The sequence below is a fragment of the Lycorma delicatula genome, chromosome 10, assembly GCF_047948215.1.
Source record: "Lycorma delicatula isolate Av1 chromosome 10, ASM4794821v1, whole genome shotgun sequence".
Taxonomy (NCBI): Eukaryota; Metazoa; Arthropoda; class Insecta; order Hemiptera; family Fulgoridae; genus Lycorma; species Lycorma delicatula.
In genome coordinates this window covers 50,179,044-50,206,533 of record NC_134464.1, presented here as the reverse complement: position 1 = coordinate 50,206,533, position 27,490 = coordinate 50,179,044, and the positions used below count along the sequence as shown (strand labels likewise).

The 27,490-nt window shown below is 27.1% G+C and overlaps 1 protein-coding gene across 3 annotated transcripts; it reads right to left on the bottom strand.

Moving 5' to 3' along the window:
• Positions 1-498: 498 nt before the first annotated feature.
• LOC142331055 (ESF1 homolog) lies at positions 499-24,387 on the bottom strand. Of its 3 annotated transcripts, none has more exons than XM_075376693.1 (12): positions 24,341-24,387; positions 21,024-21,696; positions 19,477-19,667; positions 17,806-17,919; positions 16,357-16,560; positions 14,956-15,042; positions 13,633-13,828; positions 11,134-11,450; positions 9,780-9,971; positions 7,823-8,002; positions 6,041-6,190; positions 499-2,751 (listed from the first exon to the last, which is right to left on the bottom strand). In XM_075376693.1, the coding sequence occupies exons 2-12, from the start codon at positions 21,682-21,684 to the stop codon at positions 2,647-2,649; spliced, it is 2,397 nt and encodes a 798-aa protein (XP_075232808.1). In that variant the 5' UTR covers positions 21,685-21,696; positions 24,341-24,387; the 3' UTR covers positions 499-2,646. The 3 variants fall into 3 exon arrangements, with proteins under 3 accessions (XP_075232808.1, XP_075232806.1, XP_075232809.1); XM_075376691.1 differs by having other exon boundaries at positions 24,290-24,368; XM_075376694.1 differs by lacking the exon at positions 24,341-24,387 and adding an exon at positions 24,037-24,152.
• Between the last annotated feature and the right edge of the window lie 3,103 nt (positions 24,388-27,490).

Below are 27,490 nucleotides of genomic sequence, written 5' to 3'. Positions count from 1 at the left end.
CTTCGCCTCTTGTTTCATAACCTCTTCAGTAGTTTTGACACTTTTCAGCTTTTAAGCCTTAATCCTGGTCCAGCATTTATTCATATTTACTTTTAATGATAAATTTATATATGTGATGCAGATTTGTACACTCGAGTATACTATTTTCAACTGTATTTAGTCTCAGTTGAAATCTTTGTATAGAATTTAAAAAGATGTATAATAAATATTTTGATTCAAATTTTTTTTCCACACCACATATAATTGAAAACCAAAATAATTTTCTAAATAGCAACTAATTTTTTTCTCCATATTATGAAAATGAATTAAACAGTTGAATAACAATCTGTACACTTCTGAATTAAACTTAGTTCTGATTTTGTAAAGATATGATGATCAGAGTTATGTTGTGGAAGGGAATTTATAAATAAATAAAAATTTATAATAATTTTAAAATCTTTGTCAAATATTTTTCCTCTGCTGAAATATTGGAAATTAGGAGTAATGAATCGCCAAATCACAAAGTCAAATCTGAATTTACTAAATATTAATATAAACAAATTTTCTGATGTGATATTTCATCATTAGAGATGTGTATAATAAAAATTAATACATCATAAAAAACAAAGCTCTTTAGACAATGTATAATGTGCAATGGTGACTAGTTATGTCACCAAACTAGTGTTTCTATAAGAAGAAATTTCCTTAGTTTAAAATGGGAAAAAGCCAACAGAATGAAAAAAAAAAAATATTTTTATGCATTAAAAAAATTTAATTAATAAGGAGCTAATAAAAGGTTGAAAAGGATTGGAACAATTTATTACAGAAATATTAACGTTTCTGATTTGGATAGTCAATATATAGCCCAGGACCTAATTTCAAATGATTTTTATATTCAAAATATTGAACTTTATATTACAATTTTGAGGAATGAATTTCCTGGATAGAAACTTTGGAAGGAGGAAAATACTGTTCAAAAACAATAAACTTAAAATAAAATAAAATCCATTTAAAAATTAATATTTTCAACTAAATATTTCAACTTTTTGAAAAGTTTGTGTAAAATTAAAAACAACTTCCATCAAATTACTAATCCTTACTCCTAAGTTAAAATTATTTTAAACATGGGTAAACTTAAAAGAACATTACTGCTGTATGAAAAAACTGTAAATAATGCAAACGTGAAAAAACAAACATTTTAACTACTCATAACTTTAAAATGAAAGTCCACATATTAGTCCACATATTATTGACTGGACTAATAACAGCAGAACAACATGAAATTTTACATTTGTCCTGAACCATGTAGACTGCTGCAACTGAATGGCAGACACAATTCTACCCCTTGAGAAAAAAAATGAAATTAATTCTTGTATCTCAAGATGGCACCACTTTCCCTTTGACTTATCTGTCTACTGCCAGGGATGAGTTAACACTCATACCGGAGTTTTTGTGATGTTAAGGACCAAGTAACGTGTAACTGAATTTGAATGACCACAATAAAATCATAAATTTTTTTGCATACCGTAATAGATAAAGTTCAGTTAATAACACTGGTTTCAAGATTTTGGCTTGATACTGGTCAAACTGTAATTACACTGCAAAACCTGTAAATTTATAAAAATGTTGAAATGAAATTTTGGTTTGATTACAGTAATTTTTATGAATTACTAAATATTAAGCAAAAAAGAAAAATAAATCCTGAATAAAAATATAAAAATAATGTATCTACTTAATTCCTTTGTTATTCACAATTTGTAACAAAATTAACACTATAATTACATTTAAAAAAATATACATTTGACTGTACAAGTAGAATTAAATTAAATTTACATTGTAATAATTACATTTAAAAAAAATATACATTTAACTGTACAACTAGAATTTAATTAGATTCTCTCATCAGGGTATACATCCTTTCAGGATGACTGATGTTCAGGTTAAAAAATGTTATTTTATTAAAAAAAATTACATTTGTGAGTATGACAAAAAATTGCAAATTTGACTAGCTATGAATGGATTTTTAGTAAAAAAAAAGTAATGATTAATAATAAGTTAACAAGAACATACAATGGTATATGATAAGTGCTGTATGTATTTTTTATGATAAAAGTTGGCTGTTTACTCAGACGAAGAAATATTGTAGGGATAATTAAATGCACCCTATATAAAAGAAAAAACAGGTTTGTAAGAATGACAATGTTATTCCATAGCTATCGTGTAGCTTTATATATGCAAAATTTAACCTATAAAATCTATATGAGGCATGCATTGTCATGATGGGCAATCTGAATTAGAAGTCTACATGATTTTAAGCTACATTTCCAAGACTAAAATGACAACAGTTGATATTTTACTTTTATTTTATTCTCTTATTCTAAAAATACTGTTTGTTTTTTAATAAATTTATAAGAGCAATAGAGAGCAAATGAAGTATTGGCATGGTGTCGAATAACTGGTATTTGAATTTTTTTTATGCACACGGGTAATATACAAATAATAAATTACATCTAAATATACAGAACAACAGATGTTTCCTTCCTACATTATAAAATTATTGATTTCTAATATACTTTATGTAGTACGGTTTGCTAAAAAAGCACTGGTTTCCCTTCATTCCAACTTTTATAAATTAACATTCAAGATGAATGATTTCACAAAGATTATTCATTTTAAATCTTTTGTTTTCTTCTTTATTGACAACACAATATCTGATAATTCTGAATTAAGTTTAGGTAATTTATTCGGTGAAGCATCACTCCCATTAAGTTCCTGGAAAAAATGTAAAATGTAAAAGATTAGTTCTAATATAAAACTACATAAAGATTGGACCCTGTAACATACACTGGTATAAAGATGTAATTCTGTGATCTTTTCATAAGATAAATAAGTCAATGATACGCTGTTACAAACTACTGTTATGATGAATTTTTTAGTTGCAAATTGTCAACAATTTGTGTCAGAATTCCTTCTTCACACACATTGTTGACTGCACCAATTTCTGACCTTTATTTTTTGTCCAAAAATGTATAAATTCAACATTTATTGAATTTATACAGAATAAGCTTTTTTTTAATACACATGATCTTATGTATTATCATTCTCCTTTCCAAGTAATTATTATCTAGTATGCTATAACCACTTTAAAGCAAAATTATTTCTTTTTTTATAATATTTTATATTGTAAAAAATCTGATGTGGACACCATCAGTATTATTCATATCTTCGTGAGTTACTGATTAAGAAAAGTTAGTGCGTCGTACAAATAAAAGTTAATAATTAAACTATTCTATTTAGTGAACTGCTGTATACTGGTTACAAATTTTAATTTTGACCTTAGTGTAAAATATTCAGTTTCTATTATTGGATTATTTGGTGAATAAAAAATGAAAAAGAAACAATCATACAGTAAAAAGAAAGATAACATGAAGAAATAATCTCAAAAAAACGACAAGATAATGTTAAGAATAAGGGAAGAATAAAAGTTAAAAGAGAAGAAGACAAGACCAAGAAAAGAAAATTTTAAAGAGGAAGAAAATGTTAAGACCAAGAGAAGAATAAAAAGATTGAGGGTATGATGAATTTAAAGAGACAGAAAATTTGAAAACTAGAGATCATGTACACAAATTAAAATCAGAAGAATTATACATCAAACCAAAGAGCGATTAAATAATTGGCAAGAAAAAACAAATAAACAAAATGATGATCAACTCCGACATAGGAGTAATATGTAATATTACACATGTAATAATGCCTATTAAATTACATTTAAAAAATTTTAAAAGTATAAAAATTTTATTTCACTAATAACTTCTGATTTTTTCATATTTTTATTTTAATTGTAATTATTAAATAATTATTTATTGTAAAACTTTGTTTATAACTGTGGGATAATAATTTTATTAATAAATCAATATACTTAAATTAAAAGTTAAATAAATAAATAAACAGATGAAGTCTGATTTGAACAGATGTGCCTTCCTCTTGTAGATCCAAATATTTCAGTAATTAAAATTTCATTTGGATATAACTCTGAAACCAATGAAACAGCTTAAAACGCTTTTAAATTTTGGGCTATTTTTAACACTTTTGGTTCAGTCGATTACAATCAAAAATGGAGGTTCACAAATAGATGTTAAAACAGTCCTAAATCAAACCAACATTTTTGAGTTATGCAAGATATGTACATACAGATGTCACACCAAAACTAGTCAAAATGGATAGTTCTGTTGAAATCTGAAAACCAAAATTTTCCACAATTACAAAACTTTCTGCACATGTGGTTTTTAAACTGGTTTCTTGAAATCTTCTAAATTAAATTTGCTGTTCATATATCTGTATCCGAATAATTCAGTAAGTAATACCGAATAATTCAGTAAGTAATACCGAATAATTCAGTAAGTAATACCCATTTTTTTATAACTTTTATCTTCTAGCATTAATGTTAAATATTTTTGAGGTGTTCTTTCTGCCAAACAACTAAAATAAATTATATTTTACTTCATTTTACACTATACTATAAATTTTTAAATTCCAGGTGAATAATAGTGGAAGTTACTTTTCTTGCACAGCATAATACAAAATATTCGTAAAGTACAAAATAGTTTGTAAGAACTATTTTTGTACAACCTATCTTATCTTGGAAGTAAAATACTGCATTTAATATTTGATTATAAATTTATTTTTTCATTATATCTTATCACATTAATTTTATATCTATACAAAACCCAAAGAAATCTATCTAAATTATTTTCTATTCTAATTTTAAAATTAATCAATTATAAAGTTGAACTAATTAGATATCGAATTCTGACATTTTTATGTCGTGTTTCACAAAAATTTATACACCTTGAATTTTTTTTTTACAATTTTTTGATGGTGACAGCTGAACAGGGTTGGTAGTGATAAAATAGAAAAAAAAGTGTACTTTCAGATGAAACAATAGCAAAGAAAATCTGTACGGGCTGCTTTAGTGTGACGGCTACATATATCATTGTAAGCTTGATGCTAATCAGCTGTACGTAAAATATAATCCTTTTTTCTGGTAAGAAGCATATAATGTTTTAATTCTGATGAATCAGAATACATATAAAAAAAACTTGATTACACCCAATTTTGCAGAAATATGGACAGGGTATTTCCAGCAGAAAACCATTTTGTGAATAGATTCATTTGAATTATTGTATACTTCCAGAATTGAAACTACTTTTATCTGTGATATGAATTAACCTGAAATTCGAGAGTCTACATAATCAAGTTTTAAACAAAAATAATCACATTCAAATATCCAACAAGGGAAATAAAAATAAAAATGTCAACTTATTTAGTAAGAGATGCCAACTAGTTTTCAAAGTAATAAAATTCAATTGAAAATATTAAATAATTTTGACTTTTCTATGGCAGTTTGACCTTGATGTAGAATTGATTTTAATTGATATAGAATTTTCCAAACTCATATTTTGTTTATTACTGCCTTTATTTACTTCCATTTTCTCAAAATTAAACTCAACAAGATTTTTTACAAAGTTTTATTTTTTAATCGGCAAATGAACATTGTTATTTAACAACAAACCTAAAAATTTGTTTTTCAATTCAGTTTTATGTGACTTTTCTCAAAATATTACTAGAGGTATAGTTCTAGGAACCATCTTATTTTACACAAATTTCAGGTCAAATGACATACAAATACTAATATTTCATCATAATTAATGTTCAAAAAATGTCACAAGTGAAATCTCACGGTAGCTGTAATTCAAAAATGAAAGATTTCTAAACATTTATATGGCTTATTTTTCTTATTTTTAGTGCTAGAATCTCCTCCCAAGTGTCCTTTCCAGTTCAAATATCCTATATAGCGTCCTTTCCAGTTCAAATATCCTATATATAAACACTTGAAATTAATAAATTATCCTTTTTTTTACGTGTTATAAAATTCATTCATCATACTATCATAGAGAAAAAGCCTGAAATTAGACATCCGCCTATACTATTAACTGAATAAAGAAAATAAATAGATACATTATAAAAAGCAATAGGGAATTTTAAATAATGTCCAACAAACCTTATCTGAAGGTATTTTGTACTTTCTACTAATCTTTTCTTTGATGAATGCATCCATTCCTTTTGTTTTTCGATAATGTGAATCAGCAGGGTCTATATTAAAATGATGTGATGTGTATACAGCATTAAATCTTTCATCTTGAAGATCAACCTGTAATTTAATGAAGAAAATAATAAAAGTCACTAATTAACTAATGTTATTATTTTTCTTATAATACTTATAAAAATGTACTTAAAAACTTCAGTACTAAGATCACAAACTCACTAAAATTCATTATAAGAAGGCTAAAAAAAGTTAATACAAGTCACAAAGTAATTAGCAACTGAAAATCTACAACATAAATTTTACTGGTAAAAATTTAACATAATATAGTTTATATGACAGTAAAATAAAAATAGAGAATGCACAAAAAAAAGATTGTAGTTTTAAAGTTTTTTAATAAGTCTGAACTTTGATTTACAGTAATGAATTGTGTATAAAATGTTACTCTTACACTTACAAGAAAATTTGTTTATTTGTTGCTGAGATATTTTAATTTGTTTATAAAAAGACTCATAGAGCGTGCTTGTATGGTAGTTGTGTAGGGGGAACTTCAAATTGGCGGAGTGCGAAAAAAAAATTGCACTATCCCTGCAAATTTTGGACAGATCGAGACAATATTTTTTTAAACTTGGGTAGCTTGAAAAAATAACTATACTGCTATCAGTTTCTACATATTATTTCAGATATAGTCGACTCTTATGTACTTACCATACTCTTTGTTTTTGTAGATGAAAAAATTGATAAATTTAAATAACAATCATTGAAATATGTTACAACTCTATAAATGTATATGAGTGCACTCTATAATTATAAATTCTGTCTATGTAAAATAATCACGGTGTAAAATAAGACTGTGATTGGTTCCAGTTAATATTACTGTTATAAATGTTCATAAATTTATATACATAAATAATTATATACAATCATAAATTTTGCTTCAAAAAAGTACATTAAATTTAAGGTAATTTTAAAATTCATGGAGATAGAGCTATTTTTTCACACTCCACCGATTTGAAGTTACAAATTCAGCTTTATTCACATGCGACTGCTGCAAGAACCACTTCTCCCTACACGAGCATGTTCTATTTTTCACAACTTTTTTCCAAGATGTTTAAACAATTTTTACATTAATTTTTGGTCTAAAACTCTTCACAGTTTGAAAGTACAAGTCTTGAAGAATTGTGATTGCACTTGAAATGGACACAAAAAAAAAGTTCTTAAAAGCCAAAATAATTACAGTTGTCTTAAACAAATTACAATATCTCAGCAATGAATAAACCAATTTTATTGTGTAACTACTCATTGAATTTGGAATTTCAAGAGCTAACTTTTAAAACAATAAAATTAGTAAAAAGGTTATTTTTACAATAAACACTAACATCTAAAAAAACGGCCATTTTTAATGTTTTTTTCAGTTTTTTGGTATAACTAATTAACGAAATTCAATGTTTCAGGGCCTATAAGGGCTAGTTGTAGGCTGAAAATGCCTACAACTTTTATTCAGCAATTTTTTTGACATAATAAAAATCAACCTTTTTTTCCCCCACCATTGACTGGACTATTGTTCTGGTACCATAGGAAAATCATTAATAGTCCAGTCAAAAACTCATTTAGACATTTTTAAATTCTTAGGCCAATAATCTTTAGACTTGATTTAATAAAGAATAATAACTCGTTTAAAAAAAAAAAAATATTATTAATGCAATGATAATACATAAAATGATTAAATGTAAATGATACCTGGAAATCATCTTCTAAAATAGGTTCTTCTTGTTTTTTCTTCTTTATTTGCTTTCTACCTTTTCGTTTCTTTTTACTTTGATTTTCTTCCATATCTTGAATTTGTTTAAGACTAAAATGGCTTTTATTCGTACTGTCAACTTGATCTTCATCATCAAGTAAGAGTAATTCTAGCTCATCCTATCATAAAAAAAATAAAAATAAATGTACAATAACAAAAATAATTAGAATTTAAAAATATTAAAGACAAAGACAGGAGTAAGTTAATATTTTTTATTTTAAATAAAACTATTTACCTTATTTTATTAAAGAATTAATAAAAGTTTAACAGCTTCAGTACAGATAGGAATAAACTAGATCTTTGATTTGTGAAAATAAATGTTTTTTTTCTCAGACAATTTAAGAAATTTGCCATTTTAGGGCAAATTTTAACTAACTATTGAAAAATAGTATACTAATAAAGCAGTTTTAAATTATATTTACTTCCAAATATGTCTCTGAATGGCGACACACGTACCAGTACATTGTGATCTTTTTTCTAATTTTTGATAAGATGCCATGAACTTTATAATTAACGAGACAAATAAATACTATTAATATCTTGTGGACAATAGTGTGTTATTGCTTTGAAGAAAGTATAAGAACAATATATTATAGCAAATGAAATGTTTACTTTTTTAGGTCTTTACTCTGATGCCACACCTTGAAAGAATATTGGTCAACTAATAAAATGCTATTTTATACATCTCCTTGATATTGTAATGCTAAACCTGAATCTATCCATCAAACAGCAGGTAAAGGTTCCAGGAGTCAACGCCAGTATCACACATACTAACAAAAGAATTGAGATTATCACACCTTGCTGCACTTTTAGAAACAAGTCTAAAACGACTTGTTTCTTATTGACTTGTTTCGAATAAGGTATAAACCTTATTCGAAACAATTGAATAAGGTAAGTTGATTTTATTTTTATTGAAATTTTACATGCATGCTGTTTTGTTATTAGAATGTGGTATTTTTTAGATTCTGTGCCTATTAAGGGAGATAAGATTTTTTTGTCTTCGAAACCCCATTTTTTCCACCCCCTGGGCCAATGATTGGTGATATCAAAAAAATTACTTAGATAAGTTTTAGGCCCTTATCCAAAAAATGGTAGGAACTTTAAAAAAATCTGATATACTTAATAAGAAAGTTATAGCAATATTTTGTTTTTTTCAAAAAGCCCCCACCCATTTCCACCTCCATGGTTTGATTTTGCCCATTAATGAACTCTACTGAGATTTTGGGTCATTATAGTATCAATTTGAAAGTGATTGGCACAAAATTATGGCAGTTATCATGTCCACAAGAGAGTGAAATATAAATCCAGCTAATACCAATAAGCATATCTATAATAAATATTTTATTTATCAGTGCAACATTTATTTATAACTATGCATTACACCCCCTTGGGTTATTTGTGGCCTTTTGTGGAATTATTAAATAACTGCAGGACCTAACTAAGTTAAAAAAAGTAGAAATCAGTTACTGTTAGTGCAAATAATGTGATTTAAACACTAAGGTATTATTAAGGGGGGTGGGGAAGGCTGTAGGCACAGTTCACTTTGCAAATACTTAGGGATTTAAAAGGTTAGGTTAAACAGTTTCTTTAGTGTTGAACAATGCTATTTTGTATGATAAGTGAAGTGGGTCTAAAATTATTTAAAACAGTTACGTGAGGAACAGTTACTTGTGAGGAATCTAATTATGTCTTTACATAAATTTTTGACAATAAAGAAGAAACAATCAAAATTTAAAAGAGGTACCACTTAAAAAAATTCAGTTAAGATTTTTGTCCTTAAAATAGACCTACTGAAACAAAAAATGGAGGAGTGCATAGATTTTCAGGATATTAAAACAATTTCTGTACTATTTTCAGTAAAACCACATAATAATAACTACAGAAATATATTTATACCTTCTTTTGTTTTTCTTCTGGATTTAAGTCTTCATCATTGAATCCTTTCTTTTTGTTCTTTTTCTTACTCTTTTTTGTTGGATTATCAGCAAATTCTTCTTTAAAATAATCATCATTAAGATCAACACCATCTGGTAAATCATCATCTGAGAATAGAGCATTATCGTTTTCATTATCATTTCCAATGTCATCCTAAACAAAATACAGAAGATGCAATATAAAGTAAAATCAATTATTAAAAAATGAAATACAAAAATAACTAATTTATGATGGAAAAAGAAAATGAAAGAGAATGGATTTAATATCTTGTATTAATAACAAGATATAATTAAGTGTATTTAATACACTTAATAACAAACTCATCCCATACATGCAAACTAAAATCTTTGCTTTTAAAGAATATTTTAAGAAATATAACAAAAACTTGCTCAAAATATCCTTTACTTCATTTATTCACCTTTTATAAAACAGTATATAAAAAAATGTTTTCTAAAGATTACTTAAAGATAAACATTCCAATCTCTGTATAAATACGTATAATCACATTGAAAGATTCATCTTTTATAACAAATCTCACATAGAACTAATGATTCATAAATATTATCGAACAGCTTTCTAATAAAATAATTATTGGCAGACTTATTGTTTTGGTAGGGATAATATTTTAAATACTAACTTTACTTATTAAAGTTTTACTATTTTTAATTATGCTAGTACAAATTATAAAATAGCCTGTACATGATAAAAGAAAGAGTTAATTTAAAAGTGTAATAAAAGATCTACTTGCAAAAAGACAGAAATTTTTTAAAGTATTTTTATCTTAAATTTGCGTAAGAATTTAGTGGTGTATAAACATCAATTTAATTATTTTTCTGGATGTTACTTTTTTAAATTTATTATTAAAAAACTACATATTCATACAATCTATCACTGATTCTAGATCAACTGGTTTTGGGACCAATTTCTGCTAATGGCCAATAATTTTTTTCGTCATTTCATTCATCTCATTTTCCTCGTTAAAATATGTACAAAAGAATGACCAATATTAAAATCATATTTTTCCATGGCGGTATGGTAGTCTCAGCCTTTTACCTGGAGGTCCTAGGATCGAATCCTGGCATGTCATGGAATTTTTCATAAGCTAAAATTTATTTTTTTACATTTCCATGTAAAAGCAAGGTCCAGTGGTGAATTAATTCATTAGTTTGTATTTCTTACAGTAATAATGAGAAATAAACCGACATACTTTTGGTAACATAAGAGTATAGAAAGCAATAATCAGTTTTGCCTCTCCATGCATAAATAAAATATGTGTTACGCTACATTATAAATTATTTAATTAATAATAACTTACACTATCTTTTGCCGCTTCTTTTTTCTTTTTAATCTTCTCCTCCTTTTTTTTCTTTCTCTTTTCTTTTTTCTTCTCAATTATTTGTTCAAATGGTGTTAGCTCTGAATTTTCTTTTAGCTTTTTATCAACTAGCGATTGTGTTTTCTCTTTAAGTCCAACACCCCAAGTGATTTCCAATTCAACATCTCTATTTTTCTTTTTCTCTTCATCTTCTTGTAATTTATTTAATAAATTACGATATTTCTGGATTGATTTACTGGAGCTGTGTCTGTTATCATGATCTTTATCTTCATCACTATCATCAGAACTACTAGATTCTGAAATTAACAAAAAACAAATAGAGCAACTTAAACTTTTATAATCTAGTTAATGAAAAGTTAAAACAGATTCCTTTTTGTCATTTACTTTAAAAAAATTGTTTGTTTATTGATAAAAAATGAAGTGAACATTTTTTATATGATTTTTAGATCTTTAGATAAAAGAAAACACAAATTATTAACATTTTTATGAATTAAAAAAAAAAAAAAACTAATTAAAAATATTTAGATAGCAATAGATTTTGACCAACCAATATCATTCAAACTTTAAAACTGACAAAAAGAAACCTGATAAAACACAGTAAAAATTATTACTGGTCAATTATCTGGTTTTCATATTAAATTATACACATTTGGTTTGCACATCTTGATTTGCATATAAAATGATCTCATATCAAACTATCCCATGATTCATAACAAAGTTCAGTGACCTTCGAAAATGATCTCATATCAAACTATCCCATGATTCATAACAAAGTTCAGTGACCTTCGTAATCCTGATAAGATGGGGTTATTATTGCTTTAAATATTTAGATTTAAAAATACAATTACAATACATAGGAGGTAATGAAAAGAGATTAGAATTATTAAAGATAACAATGGTGAGCGCGTTATTTCATTATTTGTAAAAAAAAAATTTAAACTGCATAAAACATCGTTAAAGGATAATCTAATTAGAAAATTTTGCGTCAAAATATGAAATATACAGCTTGGAGTGATTATTTGGTTAACTGCAGAACCCAGACAACACTCCCTTGCTGCAGGGTCTTTCTTATTTTTGGGTGGGGATTTGTTTAATGTTGGTTATATATTTGTTTTGTTTATGGATGGAATTGTGGATTGCATTCCAGTCCTTACAGATCAATATGAAAATCATTACTTTGGCTGACCTTGGGACACTTGGATCAGCACTTACCTCAAAAGCCCTTTGTTTTACTTTTTGACAATATAGTCAACCAACTATATATGACTATTAGATAGTCATTAGACTATCTAATATTAGATAGTCTAATTTTTTCAGAATATTAAAATGGGAATGCTGCAAATTACTCTCACTTCTACACAATGAGCATACTGCCTGAGAAGATTGTCATAAGTAAAGGAGTAAAGTATTTCTATTATATCAGGCCAGAACAAATATTTTGAAACAGGTATATTGGTAAAACAATAAAAATATAACTGTCTCTGCTGAAAATTTTCTGAAGCAATTCAATCAATTTAGATGAAATGTGTTATCACTTTTGCAGTTGAAAAGTTCAAATAACTTTTGACCAAGATATAATTTTTTTATCAAATATCATGTACTTGCCATGCCTCTTGCAATGCAAATTATATTTTTGAATTATTTTTAGTAAATTTTATTACAACTATAAAGACATTTCAATTAATTTTTGATTTAATTACAATAAAATTCTGAGAACATTAGCAGAGTTATAAATATAAATTGCATGGTTGAATATTTGTGAAGATGCATTACAGGATTATATATAGGAAAACAATTCATATCTTTATTTAATAAATAAACATAGATCAGGAAAATATTCTAGACCTTTGAGAATATACCTTAAACATACTGTCTTTTTGATAGATGTGTTTTACAGTTATCAAAAAGACAGTATGTTTAAGAAATTGTTATATGGCAATGCAGAAAAAAAATTTTAGTGATATTAAAGTATGTCTAGAGGCTGATACACACATGTGCTGATCAGAAAGAAAAGCTTAATATGATAATTTATCTACTTCATGAGTTTAAATCTTTGTTTAATTAAATTGTGCTATTGTGTTAACAATGTTAAAAATATCAATTTAAATACATTCAGGGATATCCGTGGAAACAGATTTTCAAATTCTATTTAGTTAAAAAATGTAGTAATCGACTGACAACATTTTTTAATAATTTAATAATACTATACAGTTTAATATTTTGAAAAAATTAAAATACTAGTGCAAACTAAGGAGTTCCATGACCATAATACCATGATAATATTTTTATTTTATTATTGTGAATTTTGTAAGTCAAAATGTTTTTCAGGTAATTCATAATATTTTCATATATTAAAAAAATATTTATTCCTACTAGATAAATAAATAATTTAAAAATATAATGATATAATACTTCAGTACTTTCTGTCACAACAGCCAGATCAGTAATGATTAAAAATAAAATGAAAAAATTACAAACCATTCTTTTGTGATGAATCATTATCAGTATCATTACCAGCTTTAACATCATCTTTATGATTTTCATCTTCACTAGAAGATGCAAGGAACATCTGAAGATCTTCATCGTCCAAGTTATCGGCATCACCTTTCAACTGGTGCATTTTTTCAGCTAACTGAGTCCTTGCTGGATCAGTTTCATCCCATGTGCAAGAAACCTATATAAAAGCAAAATGTTTTTAAAAGATTGAAAAATGACATTACCATAATTTTAAGATAAAATCATACAATTTTGCTGTGAAAAAATCCATACATCCTTTTTTAAGAAATGTTACTAATAAATCCATACAAATATGGTCCTTCAAAACCCACAGTTAACTGTTGTAATTGTTTGAGAAGAATCTGCCAGTATTAAGGGAAAAAGTCCAAATGAGAATGTAAAAAATGAATTTTCAATGACATTCTGTAAATTTTGTAGTTCACTAAGAGTTCATTTATAAGCTGATCATGGTTTTTAGCTTTTTTTGTTTCCAAGAAAATCAGTAATGACATCTTTGAATGACTTCCATGGTGCTAGTTCTTTAGGATTCAGTTTGCCGTCAAACATAGTTTCACAAATTAATTTCCTTATTTGTGGCCCTTAATGAATAGTCCCTCTTTGGTCTCCCAAAAGACAGTCGAAATAATGCTTGTAAGCAGTTTTCAGCAGATTTGACATTGGTTTTCATTGACTTCTCGTGGTGAATTCTCCAAGTGTTTTAATGAACGAGAATAAAGTGAAATATTACAGAAATACTTACAAATTGTTCATCATGGAGTGCAATAAAACACAGCGCAAAACACACACATACACAACTTCAGAAATCTTCATGTTCAATAAAATAATACCAAAAGTTGTTCTTTCAGTAAATTTATGGCAACACTTTGAAACAATCTTTAAAACCACTACCAAAACTAAAACACACAGCAAGTCATACTAATGGCTGAACTCATACTGAAGAAAATTTCATCACGTTGAATTACTCATTACTTGACCACTGACATGTCTAGCTTGACAGATGTGAATAAGCAGTTAAACATACAGATGATGGAAGAAATAAATTTAAGGGATTCCAAATTTTGGATGAGTTTTGTTTGGATGAGGAAGTTATAACATTTGGCTAAAAAGCAAGTAAAATGTAGTTGAGATGGCTTGACTGTACACCAAACATTCTTTTAGTGTATAAAATTTTAAATGTAAAATTGCAAGCGCAAAAAAATTCTGATCTAATTTAGTACTGTACAATACACATTCATTTTTATGTAACTGATTATTATAAAAGTCTCAAATATAAGATTTACTTACCTTGCCTTGCTGAAGAGCTGTATTAACAAAAAATCTGGGCTGATACTTGTTCATATTTGGTAATTCAGTACAGACTTCTTTTGGCTCCTGAAAACAAAAACTTTAATTAATCTATCAACTCTTAACTAGTTTTACAGAGAAGTGACAAATTAAGTCTGAGTCACCTTACCATTCACGTGTGGCCATTAAAATTCAATAAATAATCTTTATGATGTAACATTCTCGCAGTGAATGGAAATTCTTTATATTGAAACTCATAAATTAGCCAAACACTTCTCCAAGAGTTATATATAATGGGGAAGTTGCTGATTCATAGGAGTAATAAGATATGCCAGAAATTAAAGTTATTGGATTAACTGGAAATTAACAAAATTAAATGCAGTTATAGACTAGAAACACTACACTGACTGAACTTTGCATAATATATAACTGAGTGTTACAAGGAAAAAAGTATGCAAGTAAAATCTACAGACTCTGAAATTCAATGTTGTTAAATCTTCACAATTGATGGTACAGACTCCTACCATTATAATATCATATAAAAAACAATTTCTGAGAGCGTTTTATAGACTAGGCAAATTCCAAGATGTCGTATATAGGGCATTTACCAAACAAAGATCAGATAAACAGGTCACATTAAAACATTTGTTAGTTTTTCCAGACAGGTCACATTTAAAACATTTGTTAGTTTGTTCAGCCTTGGAATTAGATATGTAAATTTCATATCTTTTTGGTAAATACATTCTCAGTTTATTTTTAATTTTTGTAAATAAATTTCTGAATTTTGGTCTTTCTTCAAGTGTGCTGTTTTATTGCAAGGTAAATTTGGTAGCACTGCAAGTTTTATTATTAGTATTTAATGAGTTGTCAAAAGTGAGTGATTTTCTTATGCAATTCAGCTTATGCAATTTTACATAATGTTTATGTATTAGCTACCAATATTTTGAAGGGGTGAAAAAATTAATAAAAAGGTGATTTATACTAAATGCACATTTTCTCTGAGCCAGTCAATCATATTTATTTTAGTACTTTATATGTGTTACATAAATTAGCAATCCTCAATCCTATTAAAACACAAAAAATTCTTTCTAGTTACAAGAAAATCAGGATATGAAAAATACAGGTTTTACTGTAAAATCAAATCTACCAAGAAAGTAAAAGACATTTTTTTTTTATTAAGAAAAATAAATAACTACACAGCAATTATGAACTCTTAATTTTGACAACAGCCATGTAAAAGCTGGGTTTTTAAAAATTATAAATCTTAGTTCTATTTATTAAAAAATAATCCAGTTGTATATTTTTTTTTCTGTAATACAATTATCAACTGGCTTTCATAATATCAAAATATATTTCTTAAATGTTTAAAGTAAACTTAAATAAGAATTAACAAACTTTTACCTCATCAAATGTCACATCATCTGGAACATATCTTAAATCTAATCTAGTAGAACTGCTCTCATATTCTAAGCCATCACATTCAGTATAGAGTTTGGAAGCTGTATCTACAGAATCACAAACTACTACTGCATAATAATACTTTAATCTATTCAGCTGATACCGTCTTAAACGTTCCATATGGTACTTTGAACCTTCTTTTGATTCCTACACAGAAAAATTAAAACGTTCATAAAATTTTAATAATTAATTACTGAACAAAATAAATAACAGATAAGTATCTATAAATAAGACCACAAGGAACGATTTTCAACAGTATTACATTTTTGGTGCTGAGAAAAAACATCCTTTGGTATAAAAGAATGGTCTAAGGTTTGTGTTGGAAAATATGATACATGATCAGTAGCGGCTCGTAGCTAAAATTAGTGGGGGGTGCTCTCCAGATGTGCTTAAAAAACTGTATTTAGTTTAACCGAATAAATAATAAAATATCAATACAGATAATATGTTTTAGCATCATTAGATCGCTACTGAAAAAACAACTAAACCACTTCCATCGATTAAACTAGAAAAGGGAACAAACAAGGAACAAGGAACGTTCCATACACATGCAATGTAAAAAAAAAAAAACTATCTTTTACCAACACGCCAGGGTCGGCACTATGGGTGCAATAATGCTCTCTCCCTCGCAGCCTCGTGTGCAGCTTCCTATATGCATAAGCGCACAACAGCTAGTCATTTGATTCCCTAGTCGTTTCATTTCGGTATACCCCCTACATTCTACATCCCTAACAACTTGTTTTACATATTCCAAACATTGTCTGCCTGCACAATTTTTTCCTTCTACCTGACCCTCTAATATTAAAGCGACTATTCCAGGATGCCTTAATACGTGGCTTATAAGTCTGTTTCTTCTTTTAACTATATTTTTCCAAATGCATCTTTCTTCATCGATTTGCTGCAACACCTCTTCATTTCTAACATAACAACACCTATTCTAACATAACAACTGTAAAAAAAATCTTATTTAGGAGAATCATTTGAAAATGTATTATTATTCCACTGTCAAAATCAGAAATTACTGGATTATATTTATCACCTGACCATTCTAAATGAATGGAACTGTGAATTTTTTCAGCAGTGCTATTATTGATAATTTCTGCATTCGATTTTTTGTTTACCTTAGTAACAAGATCCCTAACCTAAAGAGATTAATCTGTCACTTTCATCAAATTATGAATCAGAACACAGTAAAAAAGCTTAAATTTCACATTCAGAATAAAATTTACTCTGAATTAACATTCAAAATTTACTTGATTTCATCTTTTTATAAAATATTACGGACAGTTTAAACTCAAAAATAATGTTGGCAATGCTACCAGTCTTGTATTCAATACATTTTTAAATAATATAATGATATCTGGGAATGGCACATTTTAACATTATACATACCTCAGTAACTTCATCTTCATCATAATTATCTTCAATTTTTTCTTCTACTAATTCAATCGGTCCCTTTAATTCTTCTTCTTTCATTCTTTTTAAACCAAATTCTGAAGGATAAATCTAAAATATCACAAAAAAAATTAATAAATTCAATACAAATATTTAAATAAAATGTTGTTAAGAAACAGCACTCTTTAAACAGTTTAAAGCTACCATTTATTAAGAAAAGAATGGGAAAAAGAGATGTTAATGAAATAATGAAAGAAGAGATATATTTGGAGAAAGAAAAAATGATTATATTGTGTTTTATACATCTTTGTTGATGGTTTAACACTAAATCAAGTAAATAGTTTTGAAGGAATCAATAAATCTTTATCAAATTTTCACATTCACAACTTCAAATACACTATACACTACTGCAGCATATCTAATCTTCAATGAAACTGAACAAGTAGTTTTGGATATTTTGAGCCACAAAATTTTATAAATTGGCACGTATCTATACTCTTATAAAAAGAGGAAAAGGGTTTTTGTTTGTTCGGGATAAACAAAAAAACTACTCAATCAATTGCAACCAAATTTTTACTAATGTTTCTTGGAATAACTAAGAAGGTTTTAGATACATTTCATCTTAAAAAAAAAGAAAAAAGAAAATGTATATATATATGTAGTCGTGGAGATTTGCCGTTTGAAGCATAAATTTTAATGAACTGAATTAATGAACTGTGAGTCTCTATCACTGTGTGAACTGGGCTTGAACTGAATGATTCGAATCAATCATATGAATTATACTACAAAAATAATGGAATTAATTTTATGTTAAATAAAATAATATTAAACTGATTAAAAAATTTCTGTTTAACAATGGGCTTCCTGTGGGGACTGCATGTGAGGCTATAGTGGTAAGATATGCAAGTACCTCGTGGGAGCTAGACCAATCATCACAATCATCTGGTAACTAACAGGGTGCCCCTGGGGCACTGTTTTGGGAGGTGCAAGGGAGTGCTCTTATATCTCTGTAAACAATCATCCAATTTTTAAAATTCAAACAGGGTAATTATTTGTAAGTAGATTGAAGGCTACATTTTGCCTTGAAATGTATCTATACATAAAGTTTGTCTATTTGTTTGTTATCGCATCATGTGAGAACCAATCAAATTTGCATTCCACAGAAGGTTTTAAGCCATCGACCGAGGCCCTAGCTCCCTTGAAGGTTAAGGTATTAAAAATATTCATTATTTCTTCATTTCCAAGGAGAGTGAAGTTATGAATTAAAGATATTAAGGAAAAAATAGATTTGTACTTTAGTTACCATAGCTACTGTTATTCTATCTTTTGTAATTTAGTTTCTTTTTCGGGTTTCTCTATTAAGCTGGAATACTTTTATTATTTATCAGTTTTATTCTCAAAACCATGAGGATAACAAACAGCACAGTGGAGTCTCTGCAAAGCGATCAGTGTATGCAATTACTATTTATGACAACAGTGATTAAGGGAGTTCTACTAAATACTTTTTATGACATCAACTACAATCAAGGAAAAATTCCTATGTTATAAGAATATAAAATATTCCTTATACACTATAATCAGCAGGAACAAAGCAGAATAAGCTGCTAATAAGGAGTAAATAAACTGCAGACAACTATAAAAATAATATAAACTTAAAAAGTTACTTACAGTAATTGACTTTATATGTCCACCAGAAGGCAAAAATGAAGAACATAACACCATAAGGTCAACTGCACGAATTCTATCCCAATCCATATTACATATAGCTAAACGATTTGTACCTGTGTCAGTGTAATCAGCATCTTTGTCTAATTCACCCCAATTATGCTCCAATTCTGGTTCATTTTCATGAACTGATTCTAAAAACAAAATTATTATTAAAGGAAAATAATAACATTAATAATAATAGTTATTTCAAAGATTAGACTGGATACTGGTGAACTTTGATAATTGGGGGTTCCATTAACCACACATCTCAGGCAGGAGTGGTCAGCCTGAGTCTGCAAGAATAAGAAGCTTCATTTACATGTACCTATCATCTTCATCTCAGTTGCTTATTGTTCTTGATTTAAACAGACTTTTATTTATTGGATTAAAAATGTGTAAAATAATCAGTACTTATTTTCATATTTTTTCCCAGAAGTGCAGTTTTCATGTCCTAAACTTTGATGAGAAATTAAAAAATATAATTTGTTGTTAAGTAAAAATTGAATAAATAAATATTGGTAAACGAAAATAATATATACTTACACTGGACGTTTCAGCAAATTTATACCATATTTCATTCAAGGAAAGCAACAATTTATTATATTGTATCAAATTACCCATATCAGACACCTAGGAAAAAGAAGTTTTATGGCATGTGATTACTGTTTGAATAAAAAAGTAGGAAGTAGAGGAAAAAATATGGGGCGATTTTAATATTTGTGTACTGTATATTTTATGTAGTCTATAATTTTTTCTGGTAAATTATATAACTTAATTCCAGTTTTATTAGTCTAAATTTTTCCTGGTTAAATTATATAGCTATTAACACCAGTTTTTTTTTTCAATTATATAATTAGATTAATTAAATAAAAGCTACTTTTTTTTAATGAAAAATAAAATATAAGATGCATTGGGGTCAACGTTGCACTTTTCTTTTAGAGTTAAAAAAAGAAACAAAGATAAACATATTCCATATTTATCATTGTTTGTTTTTTTTAATATACTTTGAGTAAAATAATATTGCAATGATCAATTTACGTGAAAAAAATCAAATTGGCTGACATGTGCAACTGGGAAAGGTGGTCATTTGACCTCAAATATCAAAATAGTTGTATAATTATTCTTAATTCTTAATATTAATTAAAAAAAAAAATTGTGGTTAGAAACCAGCTTAATCATTAATAAATGAAATCTGTATTTTACAAATTAAATCTGGCATTTCTGTCTGTTGTCCTGTTTCACGTCGCATATACCTGATATAAAAAAGAAAATAAATAAAAATATAGTAAAAGTGGTGTAAGAGGAACTGTGACCTACCTTCTCGATCAAATGTAATATTTACTATGCTAAAGATAGGTGCAGGTGTAACACAGTACTTGTTGTTTTTAGAATTTTACGTCCAATCATTACAAAATCTTGAATCTTGAACACTAAAAAGGATTAAAATATTCATCCATCATTACCATATATTATAATAAGTAAAATATTAAATAATAAGAAATACAAACCTTCACTTGATTCTTCATCAGATGAACTATCAGACATAAGTGTACCCATTCCTCTAGCATAATCCACATTTAAATTGTGAAGCTTTTTTTTGATAGTGTCTGGCAGTTTGCTTCGTTTTTTAACACTGTCTAATTGAGATGATAGATCATCCAATTTAATTTCTTGATGATCACTTTCCTCATCAGAAGAACTTTTATCAAATTCTTTGGTCTGGTTTTTAGTTTTAGTAACTTTCTTTATAGCTACATCCTGGTCAATAGTAGTCGTTTCTTTTATAAGGGGTTTCTTACTAGAATCATCATTCCTTTTTTTCTTATCTGATATATCTTTACTTTTTAATGTTTTTTTGTGCACATGATCAATTTCATTAGATTTTAAATCATCATTTATGTCATTAAGTTCTTCTTGACTGTCATTTTCTTCACTATCATTTTCATCAGATGATGACAGATCATAGTATTTTCTAAAATTTTCACTAGATGATTGATTAACAGGCCTGCCTCTTTTATCAACTGTATATGTAACTTGAAATCTATTATCATTAAAAATTGATTGAAATCTTTTATCTATTTTAATCTTCCTCTGAGCTTTAGGTACTTTTTTATATCTTGGATCAACTGAAATATGTGCAAATCGCTCATCCTTCAATATTTCCTCCATGGTTCAAATTATCTGAAACAATAAAATTATATAAGAAAATAAAATATTAGCATATAAAAAAGATACCATATAGTCATTGTGTAAGATTCTATAACACAAGTATGAGTAAATAACAAGCTTAATATTCAGGCAATACATTAGTGTGTATGTAAAAATTGACAGGTGTCACGGACCAATTATTATGTGCCTGTTAATTAATGAGTTTTTACACTTACATTTGTAATGAAATATTTTCCCAAATGTAAATTTAAAAATACTAATATTTATTTTTAATATGTTTAAGATTATTTTCTTTATTTATAATTTTAATTTTATGCTGATCACATTGTAGAAAATAAACACATACTTTTGGGTACAGAAACCATGCAAATATTAAAAATATATAGCAAATTTATAGCTTACCCTTGAGAAGAAACATAAAAAATAATGAAAATATAATTAACAAGTAAAATTTAAACTCTGCGATTGGAGTACAGAAATAATCATTTTTTAGAAAAGCCCAAGATAGCAGATAAATGATACTACAGTTCTAATTACATATTATAAAAAATGTTCAAATGAAGCGAGATCTTTGTAAAAGTATACTAAACATGAAATAAAAATATACTCAAAATTATGGAAAGGCTGTTACTAATTCTCCTATTGGTACTTGTGCAGTAACTGGTAGACATATTTTTGACAAAGTATAAATTCCTTGGGACTTCCTAGATTGCATTAGTATTTTAAGCCTGCTGAAGCTGTGGTACAATGTTTACTGGGAATATAATGGAGTTTATTTTCCTAGTATTATGTATAACATAATAACGAATTAGAACATTCGTTAGAATCCTGACATTTAATATTTAAGGTTAATTAGATGAGATTAATTAGCAAAACAAGCAATAGATTATGTTTGGTTAGGTTATGCTGATATCACACTGAGTTGGTCTAGTGGTGAAAGTGTCTTCACAAATCAGATGATTTCGAAGTCGAGATTTCCAGCATTCAAATCCTAGTAAAGGCAGTTAATTTAATACAGATTTGAATACTAGATCGTGGATACAGTTGTTCTTCGGTGGTTGGGTTTCAATTAACCACACACACCTCAGAAATGGTCGACCTGAGACTGTACAAGACTATAACTTCACTTATACTCATGTATATCATCCTTTGAAATTATACCTGACGGTAATTCCTGGAGGCTAAAGAGGAAAAATGAAAAGGAAAAGGTTACCTGACATCATATTTAGTTCATACATGGAATCATTAGTTACCTAACCTTAAACTTGAATTACAGTAATAAAAAATGATAGACATACTGTCGATTAAGAACAGAGATTCGTTACTTCACAAATAGTGATGCCAGTATAGAGAAAAAGCACTTTCAAAACTGAGATGTGTTTACAGTTAAGTGTGCCGATTAATACATAAGTACCCTCCTAATCTATGATATCTACTGGTATCCAACAAATGTTTTTTGTTAATTTCTACAGATTTACATTTAAAATAGTTGAAATGAGATTTGGGAAAATAATTACAAACATCTACTAATGCATACAGAAAGTTACTGGAGAACTAGTACATTACTCAAAAGGTAATCAACAGCCAGGAAATTGGACTGTAGTTAGTAATGAAGGAAAAAATCTATTCTCCAATAAAACTAGTGCAATACTATTTATTCACAACAATAAACTTTATGATAACTGCAAGGATTGGCTAGGGCATGGCTAAATTATTGCCAACAAAATTGGTGGCCGGCAAACAGATTACATATTATAAAAACAGTGGAGAGGAACAGAACCTGACCAAGTCTTTTCAAAATGCAGATTCTTGCTGACACAGATGTTTATAAAAAAAGGTAATTATTTTCTTTACAAGCAACAATAACAAAAGAATTATGGTTTATTTTGGAGGGAATTAGGTTTCATGATTGGAAAAGCTGTGCACTGTTAATGGATTTATCTGAGAGACTGGTGGATTTGATAAGGCTGAAGCAACATTTATAATTTATTATTGTTTCTTGTTAAAATTACCATAAATGAAATGTTACATTATCTACTGTGTTTCAGTTAAGTGAACATAAATCAAAAGGATTATTTCTCATTATTAAAACAAAAGTAAAGGATCTTTTAAATAGTACAAGTGACTGTTCTCCTTAGCAGTAAGGTTAGGAAAAATTTGTACTTCCAACTTAAAAAAGCACTGTTTAGAACTTATAATTTTATTTTAAATGTAAGTTTAAAGTCATTAAAAGTTAGTATATGGAGAAAATTAGTTTTAAGGGCTTTAACTTAAAATGTACCATGAAGTTATTGTACTTCTACAGTATAAGTAAACATCCAAACAGCTTTAAACATGAAAAACATATATTACCAAGTAAAAAATTAACAAAAATTTAATAAAATAATTGTGATCCAAACTACAATCAATTAAAAAAATCAGATTATAAAAATAAAACACCAAATAACAGCTTCAACTAATATGCATCGAATGAAATAACTTGACATCACCAATGAGGTTAGGATAAACTTAGAACAGATTACACAAATATGAGAAGCTTTTATACAGATTTACAAGAATAATTCCAAACACAACAAAGTAAATCATAAAAAAAACAATACTGTACTGTGGTAAAAGTCTGAATCTATGAAGAAATATCGGTTACCATAATACTAACCTATAATTGAACACAACAAAATTCCACGTGCTAAGGACGATTCCAAGGCCTCCGTGATTACGTAAAAATAAATTTAGGTATTTTCAGAACTCTTTACACCTTATAGATATTCTAGAGATGACGTTACTGAAAAGAAGCTAAAAAAGGGACCACAAGTTAAAAAAAATATTTTTGAAACAGGTCTTTTGAACGGTTTCAATATACTATTTTAAAATCATCTCCACCAGCTCTGATCTGAGATCATGATAGCCATTGTAGATGCTCTCAAAACCGCGGATCGTCCAGTAAGATATTTTTCTGCCGATTTAGTAGTTTTTATATTACAATGTCTCTCCAAAAAGAGCAAATAAAAACTGTTCAGAACGAGGTATTTTTTTTCATTATATTTCTATTTTCAAAAAAACTTCCAAGAATTAAATTAAAAGATTCATTGTAATATAACTTTCTTATGTGCTTTTCCCGAAGCAAAGCATTTGGGCATACAATAAAGTTGATTCAACTCCCAATTAAAGTACTTTCTCAATGAAGTTCATAACAATTCCAGTTGGATGAAAGTGTATATATGTTTAAATTATTATTATTATAAAGCCAATGTTATTAAAAGATGCCTTTCATTAGTTAATGATTCTTTTTGCATATGGTTGTGTCAAGAAATGTATAAATTTTCTTCAGTACCATTCTAATTACTTCGAGAAATATCAATGCTGTAAAAAGAAAAGTGGCTAAATAGCACAGATTATTATTTTAAATTAACTGTTTTATATTGGTATAGAAGATTAAGTGTATAAAAGGGTAATCTGAAAGTACTTACTAGTTTTGAAAAATTAATTATGCTATGCACATAAGCCTTGATAAAATATATTACAAAAGCAGTTGACCAAATTTTTTATTCATAAATTAATAAGTAATTATTTATATTGCTGTAATATATAATTATTTATATCCATGTAATGGATTTTCATTATTTGGCACAATGTATATGATTTTACTTTAATATAAAGGATTAACTCAGCATATAAGCAAAATGGTAACTTTAGGTTAGAACTATTTTATTTATTACTGGTTCTTCTTGCAGTGTTATAGAATTGCAGTCACATTAATACATTTTTTGATTTTACAATAATTTAATTTTAACTTTAAAAAATTTAAAAGCATTTTTATTATAAAATTCTCTTTGACAAGTTATTTAGTATTTAATGAATTTCATACTGTTACTTTCAAATATCTTTTAAAGCATTTTAAACTATTTTATAAATAAATTTCTACACACACGTGTATATTAAATTTTTTGTAGTCTGTATTTCCTCTGTATGTAAATTCTAGCTAATTACAAAATATAAACTTATTCAGCCACTCCACAAGGATAGAAATAAAGATTATTAGTCTTACCTTACTTTTCTCTTTCCACCAAAGGGCTTTCAGGCCTAAGCCCATCTTGAGTAATGATTTTTAAATTATTTTTTCCTCTTTTCACATTTACATTTTTGATTAGTTAAAATCTTTAGAACAAATATTTGTTCAGTCAATAAATTAAAAAAAAAATTTAAACGTTAATACTTAAAATTTCCTTAACATTCTATCTAATGTTAATACAGTACTGTACTAGTCATCTGATTTACTTATTTAAAATTTCTTATCAATGTATTACCAACTTAAACAATATTTATAAGAATTAATATTATCTTGGTAATACATTGACAAGAAATTTTAAATAAATAAATCAGATAATCAGTACGGTGCTGTATATAAAACATTAACATTAGATAAAAAAAATTGATTAGTTTGACAAAAATTAAAAAAAAAATATTTATTTAAAAAAAAATTTAACTTATAAAAAATGTAAATATAAAAAGAAAAAATATAAAGTAAAGTAATAAATGTATATAGTTTATAAAATATATATAAGTAAAGTGTATATATATAATTACTAACATTAAATGACATTAATTAAAATTATTATTTTTATTTTATTTCAGGTAACATTAACACCACCAGCATCGATTAGTAAATCAGTACAGTTTTTAAAAACACTTATGTCAGTAGTAACATCGTATATTTCATATGAGAGAAAGTTTTTTGACAGAAAGGATTTTGAAAAAAAGATGGTTTATGGTATACCTGTCTATATGGTAAAAAATATATCATACCAGTCTCAGGTTTTTAATAATTGGCTGACAAGTATTATGGATTCCATTGAAAAGAAATTTGTATGTATTTTATTATTCACTAACTTTACTAGCATAAATAATAAGCTCACTAAAACAAGAAGATTATAAATGTTAAAAATCAATAGCTTTTTCTGACAGATGGAAGCAAAACTTATATAATTATTAGTCATCATCTTTGTGTAATAATTTTTCATTTGAAAAAATTCAGTAAAGTATAGTTTTGTTCTTTAAATTTCAAATGGGAGAAGTATTAGTATGTTCATATTGGAAAAAATTTAGACTGGAAAGTGTGAATTATACTGTTTAATTTTTGTATATTTTTTAAAAAAGATATAAAATTAGAAAAAAAACTATACTGGTTTTTTTAAAACCATAAACAAAATAAACAAGATAATGTCAAAGCCATTTCATTAAAAATTGCAACCCATGAGTACACAAAAAGTGACTATTAAATATTTTCATGGACAAACTGGATGCACATTCATTCACATGTACAAAGAATACATATAAGCAAATACACAATATTTGTACATACAATATGTACAAGTCTCCTCTTATAAACAGGACACACATACAAAGATATTAACCATATGTAAATTTTTAAGATAAAATATATTTCTATTTGTTCTTTTTGTAAAAGGTTACAATAAACAGTTCCTGTGTCTGTAATAACATTGAAGCAAAGACTGAAAGGTATTCTCATATTAATCATATGGAAGTGATATTTCCAGTTATTTAGAAAATAAGTTGTGCTTTTTTTTTATTTGAACTGTATAACATAATTTCATCTATGATGATGTAAATCTATGTAAACCATCGATTTTTCACATGTATAATTGAGTTGTGTCTTACTATGAAAAATGCTCACTACATTGTACTTCCAATGAAATATTTTACTTATTTTACCAATCAAAATTATACGACTAATTTCTTTTCTTTGTTATTTACAGCTCAATAAATTAATTATTTCAGTTGAGACTGA